This window comes from Amblyraja radiata, chromosome 6 (assembly GCF_010909765.2).
Source record: "Amblyraja radiata isolate CabotCenter1 chromosome 6, sAmbRad1.1.pri, whole genome shotgun sequence".
Taxonomy (NCBI): Eukaryota; Metazoa; Chordata; class Chondrichthyes; order Rajiformes; family Rajidae; genus Amblyraja; species Amblyraja radiata.
In genome coordinates this window covers 8772257-8794356 of record NC_045961.1, presented here as the reverse complement: position 1 = coordinate 8794356, position 22100 = coordinate 8772257, and the positions used below count along the sequence as shown (strand labels likewise).

General features: G+C 50.1%; 1 protein-coding gene across 1 annotated transcript; it reads left to right on the top strand.

Annotated features, from left to right (window-relative positions):
* The first annotated feature begins 2234 nt into the window (after positions 1-2234).
* On the top strand, positions 2235-16521 carry rnf169 (ring finger protein 169). Its single transcript, XM_033023400.1, has 6 exons — positions 2235-2319; positions 2723-2799; positions 9123-9278; positions 11855-11973; positions 14829-14928; positions 15481-16521. Exons 1-6 carry the CDS (start codon positions 2235-2237, stop codon positions 16450-16452), a joined length of 1509 nt encoding a protein of 502 aa, XP_032879291.1. The 3' UTR covers positions 16453-16521.
* The last annotated feature ends 5579 nt before the right edge of the window (positions 16522-22100 follow it).

Genomic DNA, 22100 nt, shown 5'->3' with positions numbered 1-22100 from the left:
ACTTACAAACCCTCACACCTGTCCAAATATTCCATATTCCCTGTTTGAAAAGGTTGCCCCTCAATTTTCCTTTAAATCTTTTCCCTCTCGCCTTCAACCTCTGCCCTCTATTCCTCTCATGATTTTATACAACTCTATAAGATCACCCCTCAGACTCCTGCACTCCAAGGAATAAAGTCCTAGCCTGCCCAACCTCTCCCTGTAGTTCAGGCCTTTGAGTATCCAGCGAACCGGCCTCCACCGCCCTCTGAGGCAGAGAATTCCACAGACTCACAATTCTCTGTGAGAAAGTGGTGCTACCCCCTGCACCCATGTAGAACTCACTGACTTCATCCATTTCACCACTAACTTCCATCCGGCACTCAAATTCACCTGGACCATTTCCGACATCTCCCTACCGTTTCTAGACGTCACTGTCTCCATCGTAGGTAACAGACTACTGACCGGCATCCATTATAAACCCACTGACTCCCATGGCTATCTGGACTACACTTCTTCCCACCCTGCTTCCTGTAAGGACTTCCTCCATCTACGCCGCATCTGCACCCAGGATGAGGTGTTCCAAACCAGGGCATCGGAGATGTCCTCATTCTTTAGAGAACGGGTCCCCCTCTTCGACTATAGATGAGGTTCTCACCAGGGTCTCCTCTATATCGCGTAGCTCCGCTCTCACTCCCCATCCCCCCCACTCGTACCAAGGACAGAGTCCCCCTTGTCCTCACCTTCCACCCCACCAACCGTCACATACAACAGATAATCCTCCGACATTTTCGCCACCTCCAATGGGATCCCACCACTGTCCACACCTTCCCATCTCCTCCCCTTTCGGCTTTCCGCTGAGACCGCTCCCTCCGTAACTCCCTGGTCAATTTGTCCCTTCCCACCCAAACCACCCCCTTCCCTGGTACTTTCCCTTGCAACCGCAGGAAATACTACACTTGTCGCTTTACCTCCCCCCTTGACTCCATCCAAGGACCCAAGCAGTCTTTCCAGGTGAGGCAGTGGTTCACCTGCACCTCCTCCAACCTCATCTATTGCATCCGCTGCTCTAGGTGTCAGCTGCTCTACATCGGTGAAACCAAGCGCAGGCTTGGCGATCGCTTCGCCCAACACCACACAGTTCGCATTAACCAACCTGATCTCCCGGTGGCTCAGCACTTCAACTCCCCCTCCCATTCCGAAACCGACCTTTCTGTCCTGGGCCTCCTCAATGGCCAGAGTGAGTCCCATCGCAAATTGGAAGAGCAGCACCTCATACTTTGCTTGGGTAATTTACACCCCAGTGGTATGAACATTGACTTCTCCAATTTCAGATAGTCCCTGCTTTCTCCCTCCTTCCCCTCCCCTTCCCAGCTCTCCCACAGCCCACTATCTCCGCCTCTTCCTTTCTTCTTCCCGCAATCCCCCCCCCCCACTCCCACATCAGTCTGAAGAAGGGTCTCGAACCGAAACGCCGCCTATTCCTTCGCCCCATAAATGCTGCCTCGCCCGCTGAGTTTCTCCAGCATTTTTGTCTATCTTCTTCAGACTGATGTCAATCCCGGGGGCGCCTACTGCAACCGGCCCTTGCTCTCCACGCCCAGTCTCCAGTGACTCCATCCCGGTATTCCACGCACGACGAGCTTTCGGGCAGTTCTGCGTCTGAGGAAATTTGGGCCCCATATCTGAGGAAGCATGTGCTGGCTCTGGAAAGGGTCCAGAGGAGGTTTACAAGAATGATTCCAGGAATGAATGGGTTAACATATGATGAGCGTTTGACTGCACTGGGCCTGTACTCACTGTAGTTTAGAAGGTTGAGGGGGGACCTCATTGAAACTTACAGAAAAATGAAAGGCATAGATAGAGTGAATGAGGAGAGGATGTTTCCGCTGGTGGGAGAGGTCACAGTCTCAAAATTAAAGGGAGCTCTTTTAGAAAGGAGGTGAGGAGGAACTTCTTTAGTCAGAGGGTAGTTAATCTGTGGAACTCGTTGCCACAGAGGTTGTGGAGGCCAAGTCAGTGGATATATTTAAGGCAGAGAGAGACAAATTCTTGATTAGAACGGGTGTTGTGGGATCTGTGGAGAAGGCAGGAAAATGGGATTCCTAAACAAATGAGATTAGGAAGCAAAGATCTGCCATGATTGTATGGCGGAGTAGACACCATGGGCCAAAGGGCCTAATTTTACTCCTATAACTTGTGAGGAGCCACCAAATTTTGGCTGCCCGGCGAAGCCTCTCTGCCGGACCTAGCAGATGGTCGAAGCCCCTGGGCACGTTCGGCAGATGGTCGAAGCCCCTGGGCACGTTCGGCCTTCCGACAGAGCCTGTTATTCCGATGGTGCTGAAATGTGGCGACATCTCTTGTGCAGCATTATTCTGTGATCAAAGATATACGCAAAAAGCTGGAATCATTCAGCGGGTCCTGTAACGTCACCTATTCCTTTTCGTGCAGGAAGGAACTGCAGATGCTGGTTTGCACCGAAGATAGACGCAAAATGCTGGAGTAACTCAGCGGGACAGGCAGTACCTCTGGAGAGAAGGAGTGGGTGACGTTACCCATTTTTTCTATCCAGAGATGCTGCCTGACCCGCTGACTTGCTCCAAGTTTTTGTGTCTGTCTTCAGTTTAAAACCAGCATCTGCAATTCCTTCCTACACATTATCCTGTGATCATCGTGGCTCGTTTCCTGAGCCTGTTGCTAACGAGCGTGGTTGTAAGTTTGCCTTCTCGCCTCCTTGCAGAGCTCGTGTTCCGTGCTCCCCTGGTGTTGAGCAAAGCAGGAGACGTCCGTGAGGAGTTTGAGAACCAACTCCGGCAGGTATGATGTTCCCGGTTACCACTAACGCCACTGGGAATGATGCACCCCGTTACTGCCTCTGTTTAGGGAACAATAGAGAACCAGTGACCACAACCTCAGAATAAAAGGACGTACCTTTAGGAAGGAGATAAGGAGGGGTTTCTTAAGCTAGACGCTGGAGAATCTGTAATATGCTGAGAGAATGGAGCGGCTGGGCTTGTAGACTCTGGAGTTTAGAATAATGAGAGGGGATCTTATTGAAACATATAAGTTTATTTAGGGATTGGACACGCTAGAGGCAGGAAACATGTTCCCGATGTTGGGGGAGTCCAGAACCAGGGGCCACAGTTTAAGAATAAGGGGTAAGCCATTTAGAACGGAGACGAGGAAAGACTTTTTCCTCACAGAGTTGTGAGGCCGGTTCTCTGGATACTTTCAAGAGAGAGCTAGATAGGGCTCTTAAAAATAGCGGAATCAGGGGATATGGGGAGAAGGCAGGAACGGGGTACTGATTGGGGATGATCAGCCATGATCATATTGAATGGCGGTGCTGGCTCGAAGGGCCGGATGGCCTACTCCTGCACCTATTGTCTATTGTCTAATCTGTGGAATTCATTGCCAGGACTGTCTTATGAAGAAAGACTGGATAGACTTGGTTTATACTCTCTAGAATTTAGGAGATTGAGAGGGGATCTTATAGAAACATGAAATTCTTAAGGGGTTGGACAGGCTAGATGCAGGAAGATTGCTCCTGATGTTGGGGAAGTCCAGGACAAGGGGTCACAGCTTAAGGATAAGGGGGAAATCCTTTAAAACCGAGATGAGAAGAACTTTTTTCACACAGAGAGTGGTGAATCTCTGGAACTCTCTGCCACAGAGGGTAGTCGAGGCCAGTTCATTGGCTATATTTAAGAGGGAGTTAGATGTGGCTAAGGGGATCAGGGGATATGGGGAGAAGGCAGGAACGGGGTACTGATTGGGGATGATCAGCCATGATCATATTGAATGGCGGTGCAGGCTCGAAGGGCCGAATGGCCTACTCCTGCACCTAATTTCTATGTTTCTATGGCTGTGGAGGCCAAGTCCATGGATATTTTTAAGGGGGAGATTGATAGATTTGTGATTAGTATGGGTGTCGGGGTTGTGGTGAGAAGGTAGGAGAATGGGGTTGAGAGGGAGAGATAGAACAGCCATGATTGAATGGCGGAGTAGACTTGATGGGCTGAATGGCCTAATTCTGCTCCTATGGCATGAGCTTGTGAACAACACTCCCCGTTAGGCTGCCTGTTCAGGGAACAACAGTCTTGGTTACGTTGTCTGTTTAGAGAACAGTTGAGTGGGAGCCAGTCGTCCCCAGGGCTGGTGACCCTGAATCAGTTGCACTGTTACGAGCTGTGCTGACACCACCTTGATGGGAACAAACAGTCCCTGTTATTTATGTACGAAGGAACTGCAGATGCTGGTTTACACCGAAGATAGACAAAATGCTGGAGTAACTCAGCGGGACAGGCAGCATCTGTGGAGAGAAGGAATGGGTGACGTTTTGGGGTTGGTCTGGAGACGGGTCGCGACCCAAAACGCTACCCATTCCTTCTCTCCAGAGATTATGCCTGTCCCGCTGAGTTACTCCAGCATTCTGTGTTCCTGTTATTGAAGTGAGGAGCAGAGAAAACTCAGATTAAATTCCGCTCTGCCTCCAAATGCACTTTCTCCCCTCTTGTTCTGACTGTAGAACGCAGCAGTGTAGCAGGTATATGGTTAGTGTTTACCCAATAGTCTACTCAATGGTTCAGGGACACATTCAAATCCCAGAGAGGAAACACTGAATGAAGCCACTCAATTATAATGCTGTATAAGCATAGAAACAGGCCCTTCATCCCATCTTGTTGAGTATAGGAGCAAAGAGGTCCTTCTGCAGTTGTATAGGGTACTTTACTGGCTTTACCTTGCAGTAAATGTTATTCCCTTATAGGGCCCTAGTGAGACCACACCTGGAGTATTGTGTGCAGTTTTGGACCCCTAATTTGAGGAAGGACATTCTTGCTATTGAGGGAGTGCAGCGTAGGTTCACAAGGTTAATTCCCGGGATGGCGGGACTGTCATATGCTGAGAGAATGGAGCGGCTGGGCTTGTACACTCTGGAGTTTAGAAGGATGAGAGGGAATCTCATTGAAACATATAAGATTATTAATGGTTTGGACACGCTAGAGGCAGGAAACATGTTCCCGATGTTGGGGGAGTCCAGAACTAGGAGCCACTGTTTAAGAATAAGGGGTAAGCCATTTAGAACGGAGATGTGGAAACAATATTTCACACAGAGAGTTGTGAGTCTGTGGAATTCTCTGCCTAAGAGGGCGGCGGAGGCCAGTTCTCTGGATATTTTCACGAGAGAGCTAGATGGGACTCTTAAAGATAGCGGAGTCAGGGGATATGGGGAGAAAGCAGGAACGGGGCACTGATTGGGGATGATCAGCCATGGTCACATTGAATGGCGGTGCTGGCTCGAAGGCCTACTCCTGCACCTATTGTCTATTGTCCATACCGACCACTTTAGTCCCATTTGCCAGCATTTGGCCCATATCCCTCTAAACCCTTCCTATCCTTATCTGCCTGTCCAAATGTCTTCTGAATGTCGAAATTATATAGCTTCCTCTGGCAGCTCATTCCGGACATTCACTGAGTGAAGGTCCCTCTTAAATATCTCCCTTCTTGCCTTAAGCCTGGGCCCTCCTGCCTTTAATCCTCTACCCTGTGAGCATTCTCTTTCCTATGAGGAATGGACAGATGAGGTTTTGGGTCAGGACATATCTTCAGCTGCGGAACAGTGGCGCAGCGGTAGAGTTGCTGCGTCACTGCGAGACTTTAAGATTTTGCCTTCCACCACAGTGAGGAGGTGTTTGGTGAACTCACTGTGGTGGATGTTAAATTTGTGTTGATTGTGTGTTTTTGCCATTTTTAAAAATTATATGTATGACTGCAGGGAAACAAAATTTCGTTCAGACCGAAAGGTCTGAATGACAATAAAACGAATCTAATCTAATCATCTAATCTAATCACAGAGCCAGAGACCCAGGTTTGGTCCTGACCACGGATGCTGTCTGGACAGAGTTTGCACGTTTTTCCTGTGACCACGTGGGTTTTCTCCGGGTGCTCCGGTTTCCTCCCACACTCCAAAGGCGTGCAGATTTGTAGGTTAATTGGCTTTGGTAACATTGAAAATTGTTATACAGCATGGAAACAGGCCTTTAGGCTTAACTTGCCCATGCCCACAAACATGCCCCATCTACACTAGTCCCAGCTTCCTGCCTGTGGCCTGTATCCCTAAAAACTTATCCTCTCCATGTACCTGTTTAAATGTTTCTTAAACATTGCGGTAGTTCCTGCCTCAACTACCTCCTCTGGCAGCTCGTTCCATTCTGTGTAAAAAACAATGTTACTCCTCGGGTTCCTATTCAATATTTCACCTTAAACCCATGTCCTCTGGTTCTTGGGAGTCAAGGGATGTGGGGAGAAAGCAGTAACAGGGTACTGATTGTGGATGATCAGTCATGATCATAGTGAATGGCGGTGCTGGCTCGAAGGGCTGAATGGCCTACTCCTGCATCTATTGTCTATTGTCTATTGATTCCCCTGCTCTGCGTTTACCTAACCGATTCTTCTCGGGATAGAGTTTTAGATTTTAGCCCCAGTGTCGATGAAGGATCAACAATACTTTCCAAGTCAGGAAATTATGTGAGGAAGTTAAATTGTTGGAGATGCCAAAACTATTTTTAAGACAGAGATTGATAGATTCTTGATTACTACGGGTGTCAGGGGTTATGGGGAGAAAGCAGGAGAATAGGGGTGAGATAGATCAGCCATGATTGAATGGCGGAGTAAACTTGATGGACTGAATGGCCTAATTCTGCGTGTAGAACCTATCAACACTTGTCCTTCCTGATGGTGTAGTCACGGGTTCGTGAGCTATCACGGATTTGTCTGGAATGTACATTGTAGATTAACCTCGACTACTGATACCACGGGTCAATCATTAATCGCAGGTGCAAGGAAACCATCAGAGAGATGGCGAAATGTTGCCCGTTATCGTGAGAACTGAAATATCCTGAGGAGCCATGATTCATTGTATAAACCGTAGAGTCACTCAGCACACAAACGGGCCCTTCAGCCCATCCTGTCCCTGCCGAACAAGCTGCCACATCTATGCTAGTCCCATCTGTGCACATTTGTCCCATATCCCTCTGAACGTTTGACAGACACAAAATGCTGGAGTAACTCAGCGGGACAGGCAGCATCTCTAGAGAGAAGGGATGGGTGACTTTATGCCGAAACGTCACCCATTCCTTCTCTCCAGAGATGCTGCCTGTCCCGCTGAGTTACTCCAGCATTTTGTGTCTATTTTCGGTGTAAGCTAGCATCTGCAGTCCCTCTAAACCCATCCCTCTAATCGTTTCATATCCATGTACCTGTCTGTGTCCTTTACATGTTGTTATTAGTCCCTGCCTCAACCTCCTCTGGCAGCTCATTCCACACACCCACCACCCTCTGAGTGAAAAACGTTGTGCCTTGAGTTCCTATTAAATCTTTCCCCCCTCACCTTAAACCTTTATCCGCTGCTCCTTGATTCCTTCACCTAGGAAAAGGGTATTCACTCTAGCTATTGCCCTCATGATTGTATGCACCACCTCTCAGCCTCTAAGGAAAAACGTCCTAACCTGCCCAACCTTTGCCTACAGTTCATGTCCTTGAGTCCTGGCCATGTCCTCTTCATTCTGATATCAGGTGCTGTCTGTTCGGAGTTTGCACCTTCTCCCTTTGACCGCATGGGATTCCTCCGGATGCTCCGTTTTCCTCCCACGTCCCAAAGACGTGCGGGCTTGAAGGTTAATTGACCCGCTGTATATTGCCCCTGGGGTGTAGGGAGTGGATGAGAGAGTGGGATAACATTGGACTAGTGTGAACGGGTGAGCGATGGTCAGCCTTGACTCGGGCTGTGTGGGGAAAGTGTTAGTGTATGGAGCGATCGCTGGGCAGCACAGACCCAGTGGGCTGAAGGACCTGTTACCCCGCTGTATCTCTAAATCTAAAATCTCTACATTGTCCTTGGAGCTTTTCACGTGAAACTCTCAGGGTGCAGGGGTTCAAGGTGGCGATTGTGCGACGCGGAGCTGTCCGGGAAGAGAGGAGGCAGGAGAGCACGGATAAAGGAGAAGGGAGGGAGTGCGGGGATAGAGGAGGGAGAGCCCCGGCGACCCGGGATCGATCCTGACCTCGGGTGCTGCCTGTATGGAGTTTGTACGTTCTCCCCGTGATCGCATGGGTTTTCTCCGGGTGCTCGGATTTTCTCGTCTTTGTAGGTTGATTGGCTTCAGTAAAATTGTAAATTATCCCTAGTGTTTATAGGATAGTGCGAGCGTACAGGGATCGCTGGTCGGCATGGACGGTGGGCCGAAGTGCCTGTTTCCACAATGTATCTCTAAACTTGAAACGATACAGCACAGGAATAGACCTTTTGGTTTACAATGTTTGTGCCGAACAAGGTCTCTTCTTAACTAATCTCATAGATTATAGAGTAATGAGTGTTAATAAGTAAATTGTCCCTAGTGTGTAGGAAAGTGCTATTGTATGGAGTGATCGCTAGGCGGCACAGACCCAGTGGGCTGAAGGGCCTGTTACCCCGCTGTATCTAAAGGCTGAGGCACGATCGTCTTGTATCTCCAGTACGAGGCAGAGGAGAACTTCAGATTCAGATTCAGAAAACTTTATTGTCTGTCGTAACACAAAATCTTCTTTGACGTGGCTCAACATACAAACAGGACAATGTACTGATAAGCAGTCATACAACACAGATTTCTGCAAGCACACACAGTGTGTATAGATCTTAAAAGCAAGTATAAAGATTAAAAACTGTAAAAATAGACAAGATAAAAGTTGTGGATACGTGTAAAGTGACAGTACGTCAGGGTTAATTTGTCCCTTGTTCATTTTTTATTTAAGCTGTTTATGGCAATGGGTATGAATGAGTTTTTGTGGATGTTTTTCTTGGATAGGGGGACTTTATATCGGCGGCCTGATGGCAGAAGTTGGAAGGACTTGTGCAGGGGGTGGGTGGGATCCTGTGTATTGAGGTTGGCTTTCCTTTTAACTGCCTGGGTGTGGAGTACTGATAATTGATTTTGAGTTTTGCCAGTTATTTTACTTGCTTGATTGATGATCCGGGAAAGCTTTGGGTTTACATAGCACTAGTGTGCGGGGTGATCGCTGGTCGGCACGGACCCAGTGGACTGAAGGGCCTGTTACCCCGCTGTGTCTCTAAAGGCTGAGCCTTGCACGTTTTGTGTCTCCAGTACGAGGCAGAGGAGAGCTTGAAGGAGGATGAGGAGGCGGCCAGGGCGGAGATAATCCAGATCATCCTGGCGGAGGGGGAGCAGGACAAGCAGCAGACGGACAGGAAGAAGCCGGCCATGGCGGAGCAGCTGCCCAGGAAACGCAGTCGCGAATTTGTGAGTCCAGCTCGCTTTCACCTTTCCATGACCGCTTCGTTTAGAGATACAGCACAGAAACAGGCCCTTCGGCCCACCAATACACTCCGACCATCAATCGTAGACTCAAAATGCTGGAGTAACTCACTAGGTCTGGCAACATCTCTGGAGATGTTTCAGGTCGGGACCCTGACATCTCATTCATCACCCGTTCACACTAGTTCGATGTTATCCCACTTTCTCATCCACTCCCTACACACGAGGGTCAATTTACAGAGAATCCATGAACCTACAAACCCGCACATCTTTGGAAACTTGTGGGTTTAAGTTTCACTTATTGTCACATGCACCAATTAGTGCAGTGAAATTTGAGTTACCATGCAGCACACAAATAAGATAAACACAACACTATAGAACTTAACATAAAACATTTATTATTGTCATGTGTACCGGGGTACAGTGAAAAGCTTTGTTTTGCATGCGATCCAAACTATGAGGTGGTGCAGGGGTAAGATGTCACTGTCCAGCAAGTCTGCAGGTGATACTAAAGTACATGGGATCATGAACAGAGAAGATGTGCAGATGCTGGTTTATACCAAAGATAGACACATTGCTGGAGTAACTCAGCGGGTCAGGCAGCATCTGTGGAGAACATGGATAGGTGACGTTTCACAGAGTGCTGGAGTAACTCAGCGGGTCAGGCAGCATCTGTGGAGAACATGGATAGGTGACGTTTCACAGAGTGCTGGAGTAACTCAGCGGGTCAGGCAGCATCTGTGGAGAACATGGATAGGTGACGTTTCACAGAGTGCTGGAGTAACTCAGCGGGTCAGGCAGCATCTCTGGGCAACATGGATAGATAATGTTTTGGGTCAGATCCCTTCTTCTGACTTGGGGTTCTGACCCAAAACGTTGCCCATTCCTTTTCTCCAGGAATGCTGCCTGACCCGCTGAGTAACTCCTGCATTTTGTGTCTTATCTTCGTGTGACAGTGAAGATGACTGTCAAGAATTACCAAAAGATCCCGATCAGCTGGGATTGGGCCAAAGAATGGCAAATGTAGTTTTAATACAGATCAGTATGAGTAGTAGCAATATTGGAAATCAAACTAGGGCAGAACTATCACAGTAAATGGCAGGGCCCTGGAGAGTGTTGTAGAGCAGAGGGATCGAGGAGTACAGATATAAAGTTCACAGGTATACAGGGTGGTGAAGAAGACTTTTGGCACACTGGCCATCTTCTGTCAGGGGATTGAGAATAGAAGTTAGGATGTTACATTAGTTGTACACGAGCTTATAGAAACATAAACTTATTGAGGCTGCTCTTGCAGCATTGCGTCCAGTTGTCTGGTCACCCTGCTACAGGACATATGCCATTATGCTGGAACGAGCAGGCACGGAAATCGCTGTCAAAACATGCGGGGGACACAATTTCTTGGCTGCTGCATGCGCCCGCACACACGCGAGGCTTCGGTCGTGGGCCCTGTGGACGGTAACATCGGAAGCTGACCTGGTTGGTGACCGACTCCGAACACCAGCAACAGCAGCTTCGTCCGCCCCGAATCGTGGGGCTTGAATCGGCCCGTTCACGGGGTCTTTCGTTGGCCGGCGGGGGCTTCAACATCGGGTGCCTCGATCGCCTCGATGCAGCAGTTTGATTTTAAGCCGCGCCGGGCGCTGAAAGGCCTCGCGAACGGGCCGATTTAGCCCTGAGAGGGCGTCTGATAAAGTCCGGATTACAAAACAAGTGGGGGGATTGTTCCTCACCTCTCAAAGCATGGGGGCTACTTGTCCCCCCCCCCCCCCCCCCCCCCCAGGATTTCCGCCCCTGAGTGTAGAGAAGGTTTAGAAGGGTCTGAACCAGAGAGAGGAACGGCTGCTGAGATGACGCTGGAACATGGCGACTCTTTGTTTGTTGGCCCCAGGAGAGGGAGGCAAGGTGGCGCAGTGGTAGAGTTGATGCATCACCGCATCAGACTCCCTGGTTCGATCCTGACCACGGGTGCTTTCTGTACGGAATTTGTACGTTCTCCCCGTGAACCTGAGTGGGCTTTCTCTCACATTCTGCAGGTTTGTAGGTTAATTGGCTTCTGTAAATTGTAAATTGTCCTTGGTGTGCAGGATAGAATTAGTGAGACGGGGTGATTGTTGGTCGGTGTGGTCTCTGGTGAAGGTAGACAAATGTGCTGGAGAAACTCAGCGGGTGAGGCAGCATCTATGGAGCGAAGGAAATAGGCGACGTTTCGGGTCGAGACCCTTCTTCAGACTAAACCTTCGATTTTAAACCAGCATATGCAGTTCTTTCCTACACACAAATGCGATCAAAGATAGTCCGAGGGTCTCCAAAGATGAATGATTAATGTGTAATGTTTTATGTGTCATTCTTAATTGTTTACTGTATGTCGTGTTGTCACTTGCGAGCAGAGCACCAAGGCAAATTCCTTGTATGTGTACGTACTTGGCCAATAAACTGATTCACTCAGTCATTCAAGTAGAGTGTAGTTCAGCACTGCTCTCTGGTTGTGGTGGGGATGGTTCAGTTGCCTGGTAGCTGTCTGTTTGTCGTGGAGAAATATTCAAGGTGTGCTCCTCCTACAGAACGCCGACAACATGTCTGACTCGGAGAACGAGGAGCCGGTGAAACGAGTGGCGTCGAGGCAGCGGGGGATAATGGTCAACGGCAAACTGAACGCCAATGGTACCAGCCGCTTCTCGAGGTACACAACGCTCTCGGCCCAGTGCACTGATGGTGCTTGTATGGTCACGTGCATTTAGGAAGGAGATGGGGTGGAATTTCTTTAGTAAGAGAGTGGTCATAAGTGAAAGGAGCAGAATTAGGTCATTCGGCTCATCAAGCCTATTCAATCATGGCTGATCTATCACTCGCTCCCATCCCCATTCTCCTGCCTTCTCCCCGTAAACCCTGACACCCGTACTGATCAAGAATCTGTGGAATTCATTGCCCTCACAGAGGCCCTCATTGGGTATTGTTAAGGCGGAGATAGATAGATTCTTGATTGGTACAGGTGTCGGGTTATGGGGAGAAGGCAGGAGAATGGGGGATGAGAGGGGAAAGATAGATCAGCCATGAATGAATGGCAAAGTAGACATGATGGGCCTAATGGACTCATTCTGCTCCTATAACTGATGAACGTGCGCAAAGTGCAAACTCAGTGAAATTCTTTTACAAACCATAGACAATAGACAAAAGGTGCAGGAGTAGGCCATTCGGCCCTTCGAGCCAGCATCGCCATTCAATGTGATCATGGCTGATCATCCCCAATCAGAACCCCGTTCCTGCCTTTTCCCCATATCCCCTGACTCCGCTATCTTTAAGAGCCCTATCTAGCTCTCTCTTGAAAGCATCTAGAGAACCGGCCTCCACCGCCCTCTGAGGCAGAGAATTCCACACACTCACAACTCTTTGTGAGAAAAAGTGTTTTCTCGTCTCCGTTCTAAATGGCTCACCCCTTATTCTTAAACTGTGTCCCCTGGTTCTGGACTCCCCCAACATCGGGAACATGTTTCCTGCCTCCAGAGTGTCCAAACCCTTAACAATCTTATATGTTTCAATAAGATCCCTTCTCATCCATCTAAACTTCAGAGTGTACAAGCCCAGATGCTTCATTCTCTCAGCATATGACAGTCCCGCCATCCCGGGAATTAACCTTGTAAGCCTACGCTGCACTCCCTCAATAGCAAGAATGTCCTTCCTCAAATTAGGGGACCAAAACTGCACACAATACTCCAGGTGTGTTCTCACTAGGGCTCTGTCCAACTGCAGAAGGACCTCTTTGCTCCTATTCTCGACTCCTCTTGTTATAAAGGCCAACATGCCATTCGCTTTCTTCATTGCCTGCTGTACCTGCATGCTTACTTTCATAGACTGATGAACAAGGACCCCCAGAGCCCGCTTGACAGCATTTAGATAATAATCTGCCTTCCTGTTTTTGCTACCAAAGTGGATAACCTCACATTTATCCACATTAAACGTCATCTGCCATGCATCTGCCCACTCACCCAACCTGTCCAAGTCACCCTGTCATAGCATTCTCCTCACAGTTCACACTGCCACCCAGCTTTGTGTCATCTGCAAATTTGCTAATGTTACATGTAATCCCTTCATCAAAATCATTAATATATATTGTAAATAGCTGCGGTCCCAGCCACGAGCCTTGAGGTACCCCACTAGTCACTGCCTGCCATTCTGAAAGGGACCCGTTAATCCCCACTCTCTGTTTCCTGTCTGCCAACCAATTTTCTATCCATGTCAGCACTCCACCCCCACTAATCTCCTATGTAGGACCTTATCAAATGCTTTCTGAAAGTCCAGTTACAGTACATCCACTGGCTCTCCCGTGTCCATTTTCCTAGTTACATCTTCAAAACATTCCAGTAAATTAGTCGAGCATGATCTCCCCTTCGTAAATCCATGCTGACTCCGTCCAATCCTGTCCAGTAGAGTATTGTCACACCCATACACATCCCCGAATAGCAAAGTGCACAGAGTGCAAAGGGCAGGATGGGGGTGTGGACAGAAGCTGGGTCACCCTGACCCCTTGCGAGTAGGAGGTAGGCCATTCAGCCCTTCGAGCTAGCACCACCATTCAATGTGATCATGGCTGATCATCCCCAATCAGTACCCCGTTCCTGCCTTCTCCCCATATCCCCTGACTCCGCTATCTTGAAGGGCCCTATCTAGCCCTAAATAGTTCACTGATCCCACATGCAGCAGGCGCCATGTTGTGCCACCATTTTTCAGAGTCCAGTCCACACTCTAGGTGTTATGAGCGGTGCCCGATCCAAGCGAGCCCCAGGCTGCTGCAGGGCCTCCAGCCGTCGCCTTCCTTGGACGTGTGGATCGACCAGTGAACAGACGTCAGTCACTCTCCTCTCCCCAGGGGCACCTCCTGCATCTGACCTCGAGGGCGCCGTGGGGTGGGCCAGACCCTCTCCCACCGGCCTTGCTCCTCGCCCCTCATGCCCGCCTTCTTCGCCGGCTCCATCCTCCCCGGTCTCTGGTATAGTTTTATTTTTTTGGTTTAGAGATACAGCATGGAAACAGGCCCTTCGGTCCACCGAAGGTAGACGCGAAATGCTGGAGAAACTCGGCGGGTGAGGCAGCATCTATAGAGAGAAGGAACTGGCGAGGTTTCTGACTCCACAATCTCCAACTGTTCAAACCTGTCTCACACCTACTGTTCTTATTCCTGGCCTCTGTTCCAACTGACCTCTTCTTCCTCTCACTACCCCCACACTCAGTCTAAAGACGGGCCCTGACCTGAAACGTCACCTGTCCATGTTCTACACAGATGTTGCCTGACCTGCTGAGTTACTCCAGCACTCTGTGAAACGTCACCTGTCCATGTTCTACACAGATGTTGCCTGACCCGCTGAGTTACTCCAGCACTCTGTATCTCTTTTACCAAATCTCCTCACTGTTCTAAGAGAGCTGATGGGCTGTCACTGAAGGAAGTGGGGGTGCAGCTGCTGTGTTACAGGGGATGATCACAGGGGGTCAGGGTGACCCAGCTTCTGTCCTCACCCCCACTATGCCGTCCTTGTGTTGCAGGGCGCTGGGTGGCAACTCGGAGGAGACCCGCAGCACAAGCACCCCCATGGAAAACAGCCAGAGCCGCAGGGCAGCGGGCCGCAGTGACAGCGCCACCAAGGTAACCCCGCTCGCCACACACACGCCACACACACGCCACGCACACGCTCACCACACACACGCTCGCCACACACATGCTCACTGTACGCACACGCTCGCCACACACACGCTCGCCACACTCGCTCACGCCATGCGCACGCTTGCCACACATGCTCACTGTACGCACACACTCGCCACGCACACGCTCACCACACACACACTCACCACACACACTCACACACTCACCACACACACGCTCACTACACATACATGATCACCACACACACGCTAGCCACACACACACTCCACACGATCTCAACCCAAAACGTCACCCATTCCGTCTCTCCAGAGATGCTGCCTGACCCGCTGAGTTACTTCAGCATTTTGTGCCTATAAGCCAACATCTGCAGTTCCTTCATAAACAAGTTATTTCTGAAGCTAGTTGTGGCCAGACCTCACTCTCTTCCTCTCCCTCTCTCTCCCTCTCTCTCTCCCTCCCTCTCCCTCTCCCTCTCCCTCTCCCCCTCCCCCTCCCTCCCTCTCTCTCCCCCTCCCTCTCCCCCTCCCCCCACAGGGCCCTGTGACCGCCCTCGGCACCAACACCCCCAACATCCTGTCGTCCTCTGAGAACAGCCGGCCCAACTCGGCTCCGGACCTGACGGTGGACAAGCAGGCGCTGCCGGACGGGGTACCGTTGGACCGGTGCAAGATTGAGCGGTCGACCAGCCCCGACAGCAACGACAGCATCTCGGAGGAGCTGAACCACTTCAAGCCCATCATGTGCTCGCCCTGCACGCCCCCCAAGAAGCTGGCAGACGGCAGGCTGCTGTCACCACGCATCATCAGGTCCACACCCAGGAACTTGCTCAGCCCCCTGCACAAGGCGGCCACCACCTACGAAGTCAGCCCGCACCTGCTGGAGAAATGGGGGCAGATCCTGGTGGATCGGCACATGGAGACCAAGGGCACCGTCACATTGGAGGGGGAGGAATGTTCGGGGCGTCTGGTGCCCGAGTGCGATCCAACCACCGGCGCCTGCCGTTCCCGGCCCCTCTCCCGCGCCTCCGCCGGCCCCATGGACTGCTCGGACTTTGCCGAGGTCCCGGACTCGGCGGCGGAGGAGGAGTGCGAAGAGGCAGAGTGCAGCGCCGGGGCCAGCCCGCCGGGGCCGCCGAAGGAGAACGGGAGCGGCACGTGCCCGAACAGCGAGCGGCAGTCGCTGGGCCGCGGCGGCAAGAAGAGGGGCCACAAGAACGCCTGCCCCTCGCCCCAGTCGCGAAACAGCCGCAAGAGGCACCGCAAGACCAAGCACGCCGCAGCCGCCGCCACCACCGCCGCCACGGCGACCGGGCCCGACAAACGCATCCGCCTCAGCCCCGCCTCGCTCAACAACGTGGCCCAGTCGCAGCAGCAGGAGGAGGAAGACCGCAAGATGGCGAACCGGCTGCAGCGGAAGTTCGACCAGGAACGTAGCTCCGTCAACCGCAGGAAGGGCAGTAAGGACAGCTACCCGCTGCGGACAAAGGTCATCTCCAACGCCGAGTAGCGGGGCCGCCCTCCGCCCCTCGCTCCACCCTGTAGCCACCGCAGGAAAATACAGCCCTTCACCATGCACCACCTCGCTTCCTTGGTCTCCATTGCTGCCTCTAATCCACTCCGCTGCTCCCCCCTTCCCCCCAGGTCAACCAGAACTCCCCTGTGGATGTGGCGAGTGACCACCTGTCCTTCCACAAGTTCCAGGAGCATAATTAGGCCATTCGGCCCATCCAGTCTACTCTGCCATTCCATCATGGGTGATCCAACCACCTTCTCCCTGTCAACAGGAGCAGGTCTGAACCCCAGACCCCGGTTACAGGTGCCGGCAAATGTCGAGCGTTTTAACTTCCTCACAAATCTCCCACCGGCGAGTGGTCCCCGCCACAACCTGTACTTTTTTTTTTGTTTATAAGAGTTTTATTTTTAATCGTTGTTTATTTTCGGGCACCTCGAGTCTCCAGGACGATGGCGGGAGAAGTCCAGAGGAAGGAACACACCAAGTGCTGGAGGAACTCGGTGGGTTTGGCGGCCGGCATCTGCGGTGGGAACGGACAGGCGACGTTTTGGACCGGGACAGAGGGTCCAGTCCCGAAACCTCCACAGATGCCGCCTGACCCGCCGAGTTCCTCCAGCACTTTGTCTTTTTCACAAGGTTCTGGCATCTGCAGTTGCCAGTGGGTCTATCCAGCTGGTTTATTGATACCACCCTCTCAGTGCTTCCACTCCTCAAAAAAAAATTACCTGGAATTTGATGGTATTTCCCAGCCCGGTGAGCCTTCTCCAACTGCGCATGTGCGACTGCTGCCTCAACTACGCACGCGCGGATACCGGGCGTCCCCCAACTGAGCAGGGCCGTAAATATACAGGCACATACTTTTTTCCCGCAAATCATCCCACGGGCCTGATTGGACCCTTCACGTTCGCGGTTGGGGCGGCAAGTCGACCATGCGCAGTTGAGGACGGCTCGCCGGGGCGGGAAATTTCCCGAAATTAGTTAATTTCCCTAAAATTACCAGAAGACAACCAGAATTTCAGGTAATTTCCTTCAAAGTGGAAACAGTGACCACCCTACTCCTTGGTTGGTGAAGATTGTCTAGGAAGCTTCACGCATTGTCTGAGTTTGTTGATGAGTGAGAGGGCGGGTTAATGGCGGGCTGTGGTACTCTGACCGCTGAGAGGCAAGGTGACATCTCCTGTATTCCCACTATGCCAGGATTCAAATCCTCCGCTTGTTCTTGAGTGATGGGAGATTCCCCTAAAGGTGGTGGTCAACCAGAACCATCCTGTGGATGTCGGGACGACCTGCCCTTTCATACGTTCTAGGAACAGAATTGGGCCATTCGGCCCATCAAGTCTACTCCGCCATTCAATCATGGTTGATCTATCTCTCCCTCCTCACCCCATTCTCCTGCCTTCTCCCCATAAACCCTGACACCCTTACTAATCAAGAATCTGATAATTTCCGCCTTAAAAATATCCACTGACTTGGCCTCCACAGCCTTCTGTGGCAATGAATTCCACAGATTCACCACCCTCTGACTAAAGAAATTCCTCCTCATTTCCTTTCTAAAGTTTCGTCCTTTTATTCTTTCTGCAATACACAGCACCCTGTCCCTCCCACCAACACCTACACACACATAAAGGGGATCACGATACATCCGCCACTGCACCTGTTCTGCTCAGAAACTGCAAGCATTCAAAGAGTTAGTCATAGAGTGATACAGCGTGGAAACAGGCCCTTCGGCCCAACATGCTCACACCAGCCAACATGTCCCATCTACACTAGTCCCACCTGCCCGCGTTTTGTCCATATCCCTCCAAACCTGTCCTATCCATGTACCTGTCTAACTGTTTCTTAAACGTTGCGATAGTCCCAGCCTCAACTACCTCCTCTGGCAGCTTGTTCCATACACCCACCACCCTTTGTGTGGAAAAAGTTATCGCTCAGATTCCTATTAAATATTTTCCCCTTCATCTTAAACCTATGTCCTCTGGTCCTCGATTCCCCTGCTCTGGGCAGCTTAACAGAAATCCCCCCCCTCCCCCAGAGAGCAATAGATGGTCGGTGAAATTTGTCGCTTGACATATCCCTCCTTTGAAATCCACTGAAAACTCATAACTACAATTATTTTCAAAGTCTTCAAATTATTCACGTGCCGTAAATTCCTTGGGACCTCATTTGGCTTGATCAAGGACCACTTCATCTGCCCTGTAATAGTTTTCCTGCTGAGATATGTTTACATAGTTATCACGTTAGTTCAGCAGGGTCATGTTCTTCTGAACTATTTTGAGAGGCATTTAGACTGATACATGTACATGCCGGGCATGGAGGGATTGGTACTGTGTTGGGCAAAGACCTGATGGGCTGAAGGGCCTGTTCCTGTACTTGTTCTAGGTGTACTGCCTTGGCCCATCCAGTCCATTACCCCCCTACACTGATCCCCACATTCCCCTCAGCACCTCCAGGTTTTACCACTCACCTACACACTCAGGGTCATTTACAGAGGTCAAGTGATAGGTTTAAGATCAGATAGACAGTAGACAACAGGTGCAGGAGTAGGCCATTTGGCCCTTCAAGCCAGCACCGCCATTCAATGTGATCATGGCTGATCATCCACAATCATTCCTGCCTTCTCCCCATATCCCCTGACTCCGCTATCTTTAAGAGCCCTATCTAGCTCTCTCTTGAAAGTATCCAGAGAACCTGCCTCCACCGCCCTCTGAGGCAGAGAATTCCACAGACTCACAACACTCTGTGAAAAAGTAGTTTCCTCGTCTCCGTTCTAAATGGCTTACCCCTTATTCTTATACTGTGGCCCCTGGTTCTGGACTCCCCCAACAACGGGAATATGTTTCCTGCCTCTAGTGTGTCCAAACCCTTAATAATTTTATGTTTCAATAAGATACCCTCTCATCCTTCTAAACTCAAGATGGGAGAGATGCTATAGGAACTTGTGACGTAACTTTTTCCATTCAGACAGTGGTGGGTGTATGGATCGAGCTGCCAGAGGAGGTAGTTGAGGCAGGTACAATAACCTTTAAAACACGCTGGAAAGGTACATGGATAGGAAGAGGTCAGCGCGTTATGGGCCAAATGTGATTAGATCAGATGCGGCATCTTGGTCAGTTGGGCCGAAGAGCCTTTTTTCCGTTCCTTACGACTCTAATTCACCAACCAAGTGTCTTTGGGATGTGTGTGGGGGGGGGGGGGGGGGGATCCAGGGGAACCCCAAATGGTCACCGGGGGAACGTGCAAACTCCACACGGACAGAACCAGAGGTCAGGATGGAACCCGGGTCTCTGCCGCTGCGAGGCAGCAGCTCTACCCGCTGCACCACTGCCACCTTATTTATTGCTGAGGTTTCACCAGCACTTGATCCTTGTCCGACCCCCTGCTCTCTCCGCCGTCCCCAGTTCCACATTTGGACAAGACGGGTTGGAGCGTGGAAGGGTCTGCGTCCTGGGGCGGGGATCACAGGATGTCGTGGACGGAGCATCGCACTGTCTTCATTCTGATTTTCCTCCTCTAACCTGTGCGGTGTGAACTCTCTTCAAATGCCGGCACTCACCAGCGGAGCAGCTGAATGGAAGCTCAACAAGAGGGGCTTGCTGGCAGCTTCTTTCAGTGTGTGATCCTCGATCGGGCGTGGAGTTGAATGTGTCGAGAATCAGGAACTAGATTCGTGTCATATCCCCAGAGATCTTCGCACCGCCCTGCTTGCACCATGCTGTGTCCCGGGGCAGCTTGGAGCCCTGTTGATCAGCTACAGATCGGGAGCAAGTCTGTTCATTATTTCAGTGAGATTTTATTTGCCATTTACAATGCGAAAGCTACTGCCCTTGTGTCCCTGTTTGTGCACTTATCTGCCTCTTGCATACGCGTAGACACAAAATGCTGGAGTAACTCAGCGGGACGGGTAGCATTTATGGAGGGAAGGACCCAAAGGGTCTCGACCTGTAACGTCACCCATTCCTTCCCTCCAGAGAAGTTGCCTGTCCCACTGAGTTACTCCAGCATTTTGTGTTTATCTTAGATTTAAACCAGCATCTGCAGTTCTTTGCTACACATCTTTCATACGTGGCTTGTTTACAGCAGGCATTGACAGTATTGTAGGGTCCATACAGCGCCCTCCATAATGTTTAGGACAAAGACCCATCATTTATTTATTTGCCTCTGTACTCCACAATTTTGAGATTTGTAATAGAAAAAATCACATGTGGTTAAAGCGCACATTTTCAGATTTTAATAAAGGCCATTTTTATACATTTTGCTTGCACCATGTAGAAATTACAGCAGTGTCTATACATAGTGTTCCCCCATTTCAGGGCACCATAATGTTTGGGACACAGCAATGTCAAGTAAATGAAAGTTGTCATGTTTAGTATTTTGTTGCATATCCTTTGCATGGAATGACTGCTTGAAGTCTGCGATTCATGGACATCACCAGTTGCTGGGTGTCTTCTCTGGTGATGCTCTGCCAGGCCTGTATTGTTGCCATCTTTAGCTTATGCTTGTTTTGGGGGCTAGTCCCCTTCAGTTTTCTCTTCAGCATATAAAAGGCATGCTCAATTGGGTTCAGATCGGGCGATTGACTTGGCCACTCAAGAATTGACCATTTTTTAGCTTTGAAAAACTCCTTTGTTGCTTTAGCAGTATGTTTGGGATCATCGTCTTGCTGTAGAATGAACCGGCGGCCAATGAGTTTTGAGGCATTTGTTTGAACTTGAGCAGATAGGATGTGTCTATACACTTCAGAACTCATTATGCTACTACCATCAGCAGTTGTATCATCAATGAAGATAAGTGAGCCAGTACCTTCAGCAGCCATACATGCCCAGGCCATAACACCCCCACCACCGTGTTTCACAGGTGAGGTGGTATGCTTTGGATCTGGGCAGTTCCTTCTCTCCTCCATAGTTTACTCTTGCCATCACTCTGATATAAGTTAATCTTCATCTCATCTGTCCACAAGACCTTTTTCCAGAACTGTGGTTGCTCTTCTAAGTACTTCTTGGCAAACTGTAACCTGGACATCCTATTTTTGCAGCTAACCAGTGGTTTGCATCTTGCAGTGTAGCCTCTGTATTTCTGTTCATGAAGTCTTCTGTGGACAAATCCACACCTAACTCCCGAAGTGTGTTTCTGATCTGTCGGACAGGTGTTTGGGGATTTTTCTTTATTATGGGGAGAATTCTTCTGTCATCAGCTGTGGAGGTCTTCCTTGGCCTGCCAGTCCCTTTGTGATTAGTAAGCTCACCAGTGCTCTCTTCTTAATGATGTTCCAAACAGTTGATTTTGGTAGGCTTAAGGTTTGGCTGATGTCTCTAACAGTTTTATTCTTGTTTCTCAGTCTCATAATGGCTTTTTTGACTTTCATTGGCACGACTTTGGTCCTCATGTTGATAAACAGCAATAAAAGTTTTCAAATGTGATGGAAAGACTGGGGGAAAGACTAGGTGCTGTGAGCTCTTTTATACCTGCATTAAGGAGGCAATTAAACACACCTGAGCAATTACAAACGCCTGTGAAGCCATGTGTCACAAACATTATGGTGCCGTGAAAGTCAAGTCAAGTTTATTCGTCACATACACATACGAGATGTGCAGTGAAATGAAAAGTGGCAATGCTCGCGGACTTTGTGCAAAAAGACAAACAAC

Coding starts and splice junctions, on each gene's coding strand:
- rnf169 (XM_033023400.1), top strand. CDS start 2,235: ATGGTCGAAGCCCCTGGGCACGTTCGGCAGATGGTCGAAGCCCCTGGG. Junction 9,279..11,854: donor GGAAACGCAGTCGCGAATTT/GTGAGTCCAGCT, acceptor CTCCTCCTACAG/AACGCCGACAACATGTCTGA. Junction 14,929..15,480: donor GCAGTGACAGCGCCACCAAG/GTAACCCCGCTC, acceptor CTCCCCCCACAG/GGCCCTGTGACCGCCCTCGG.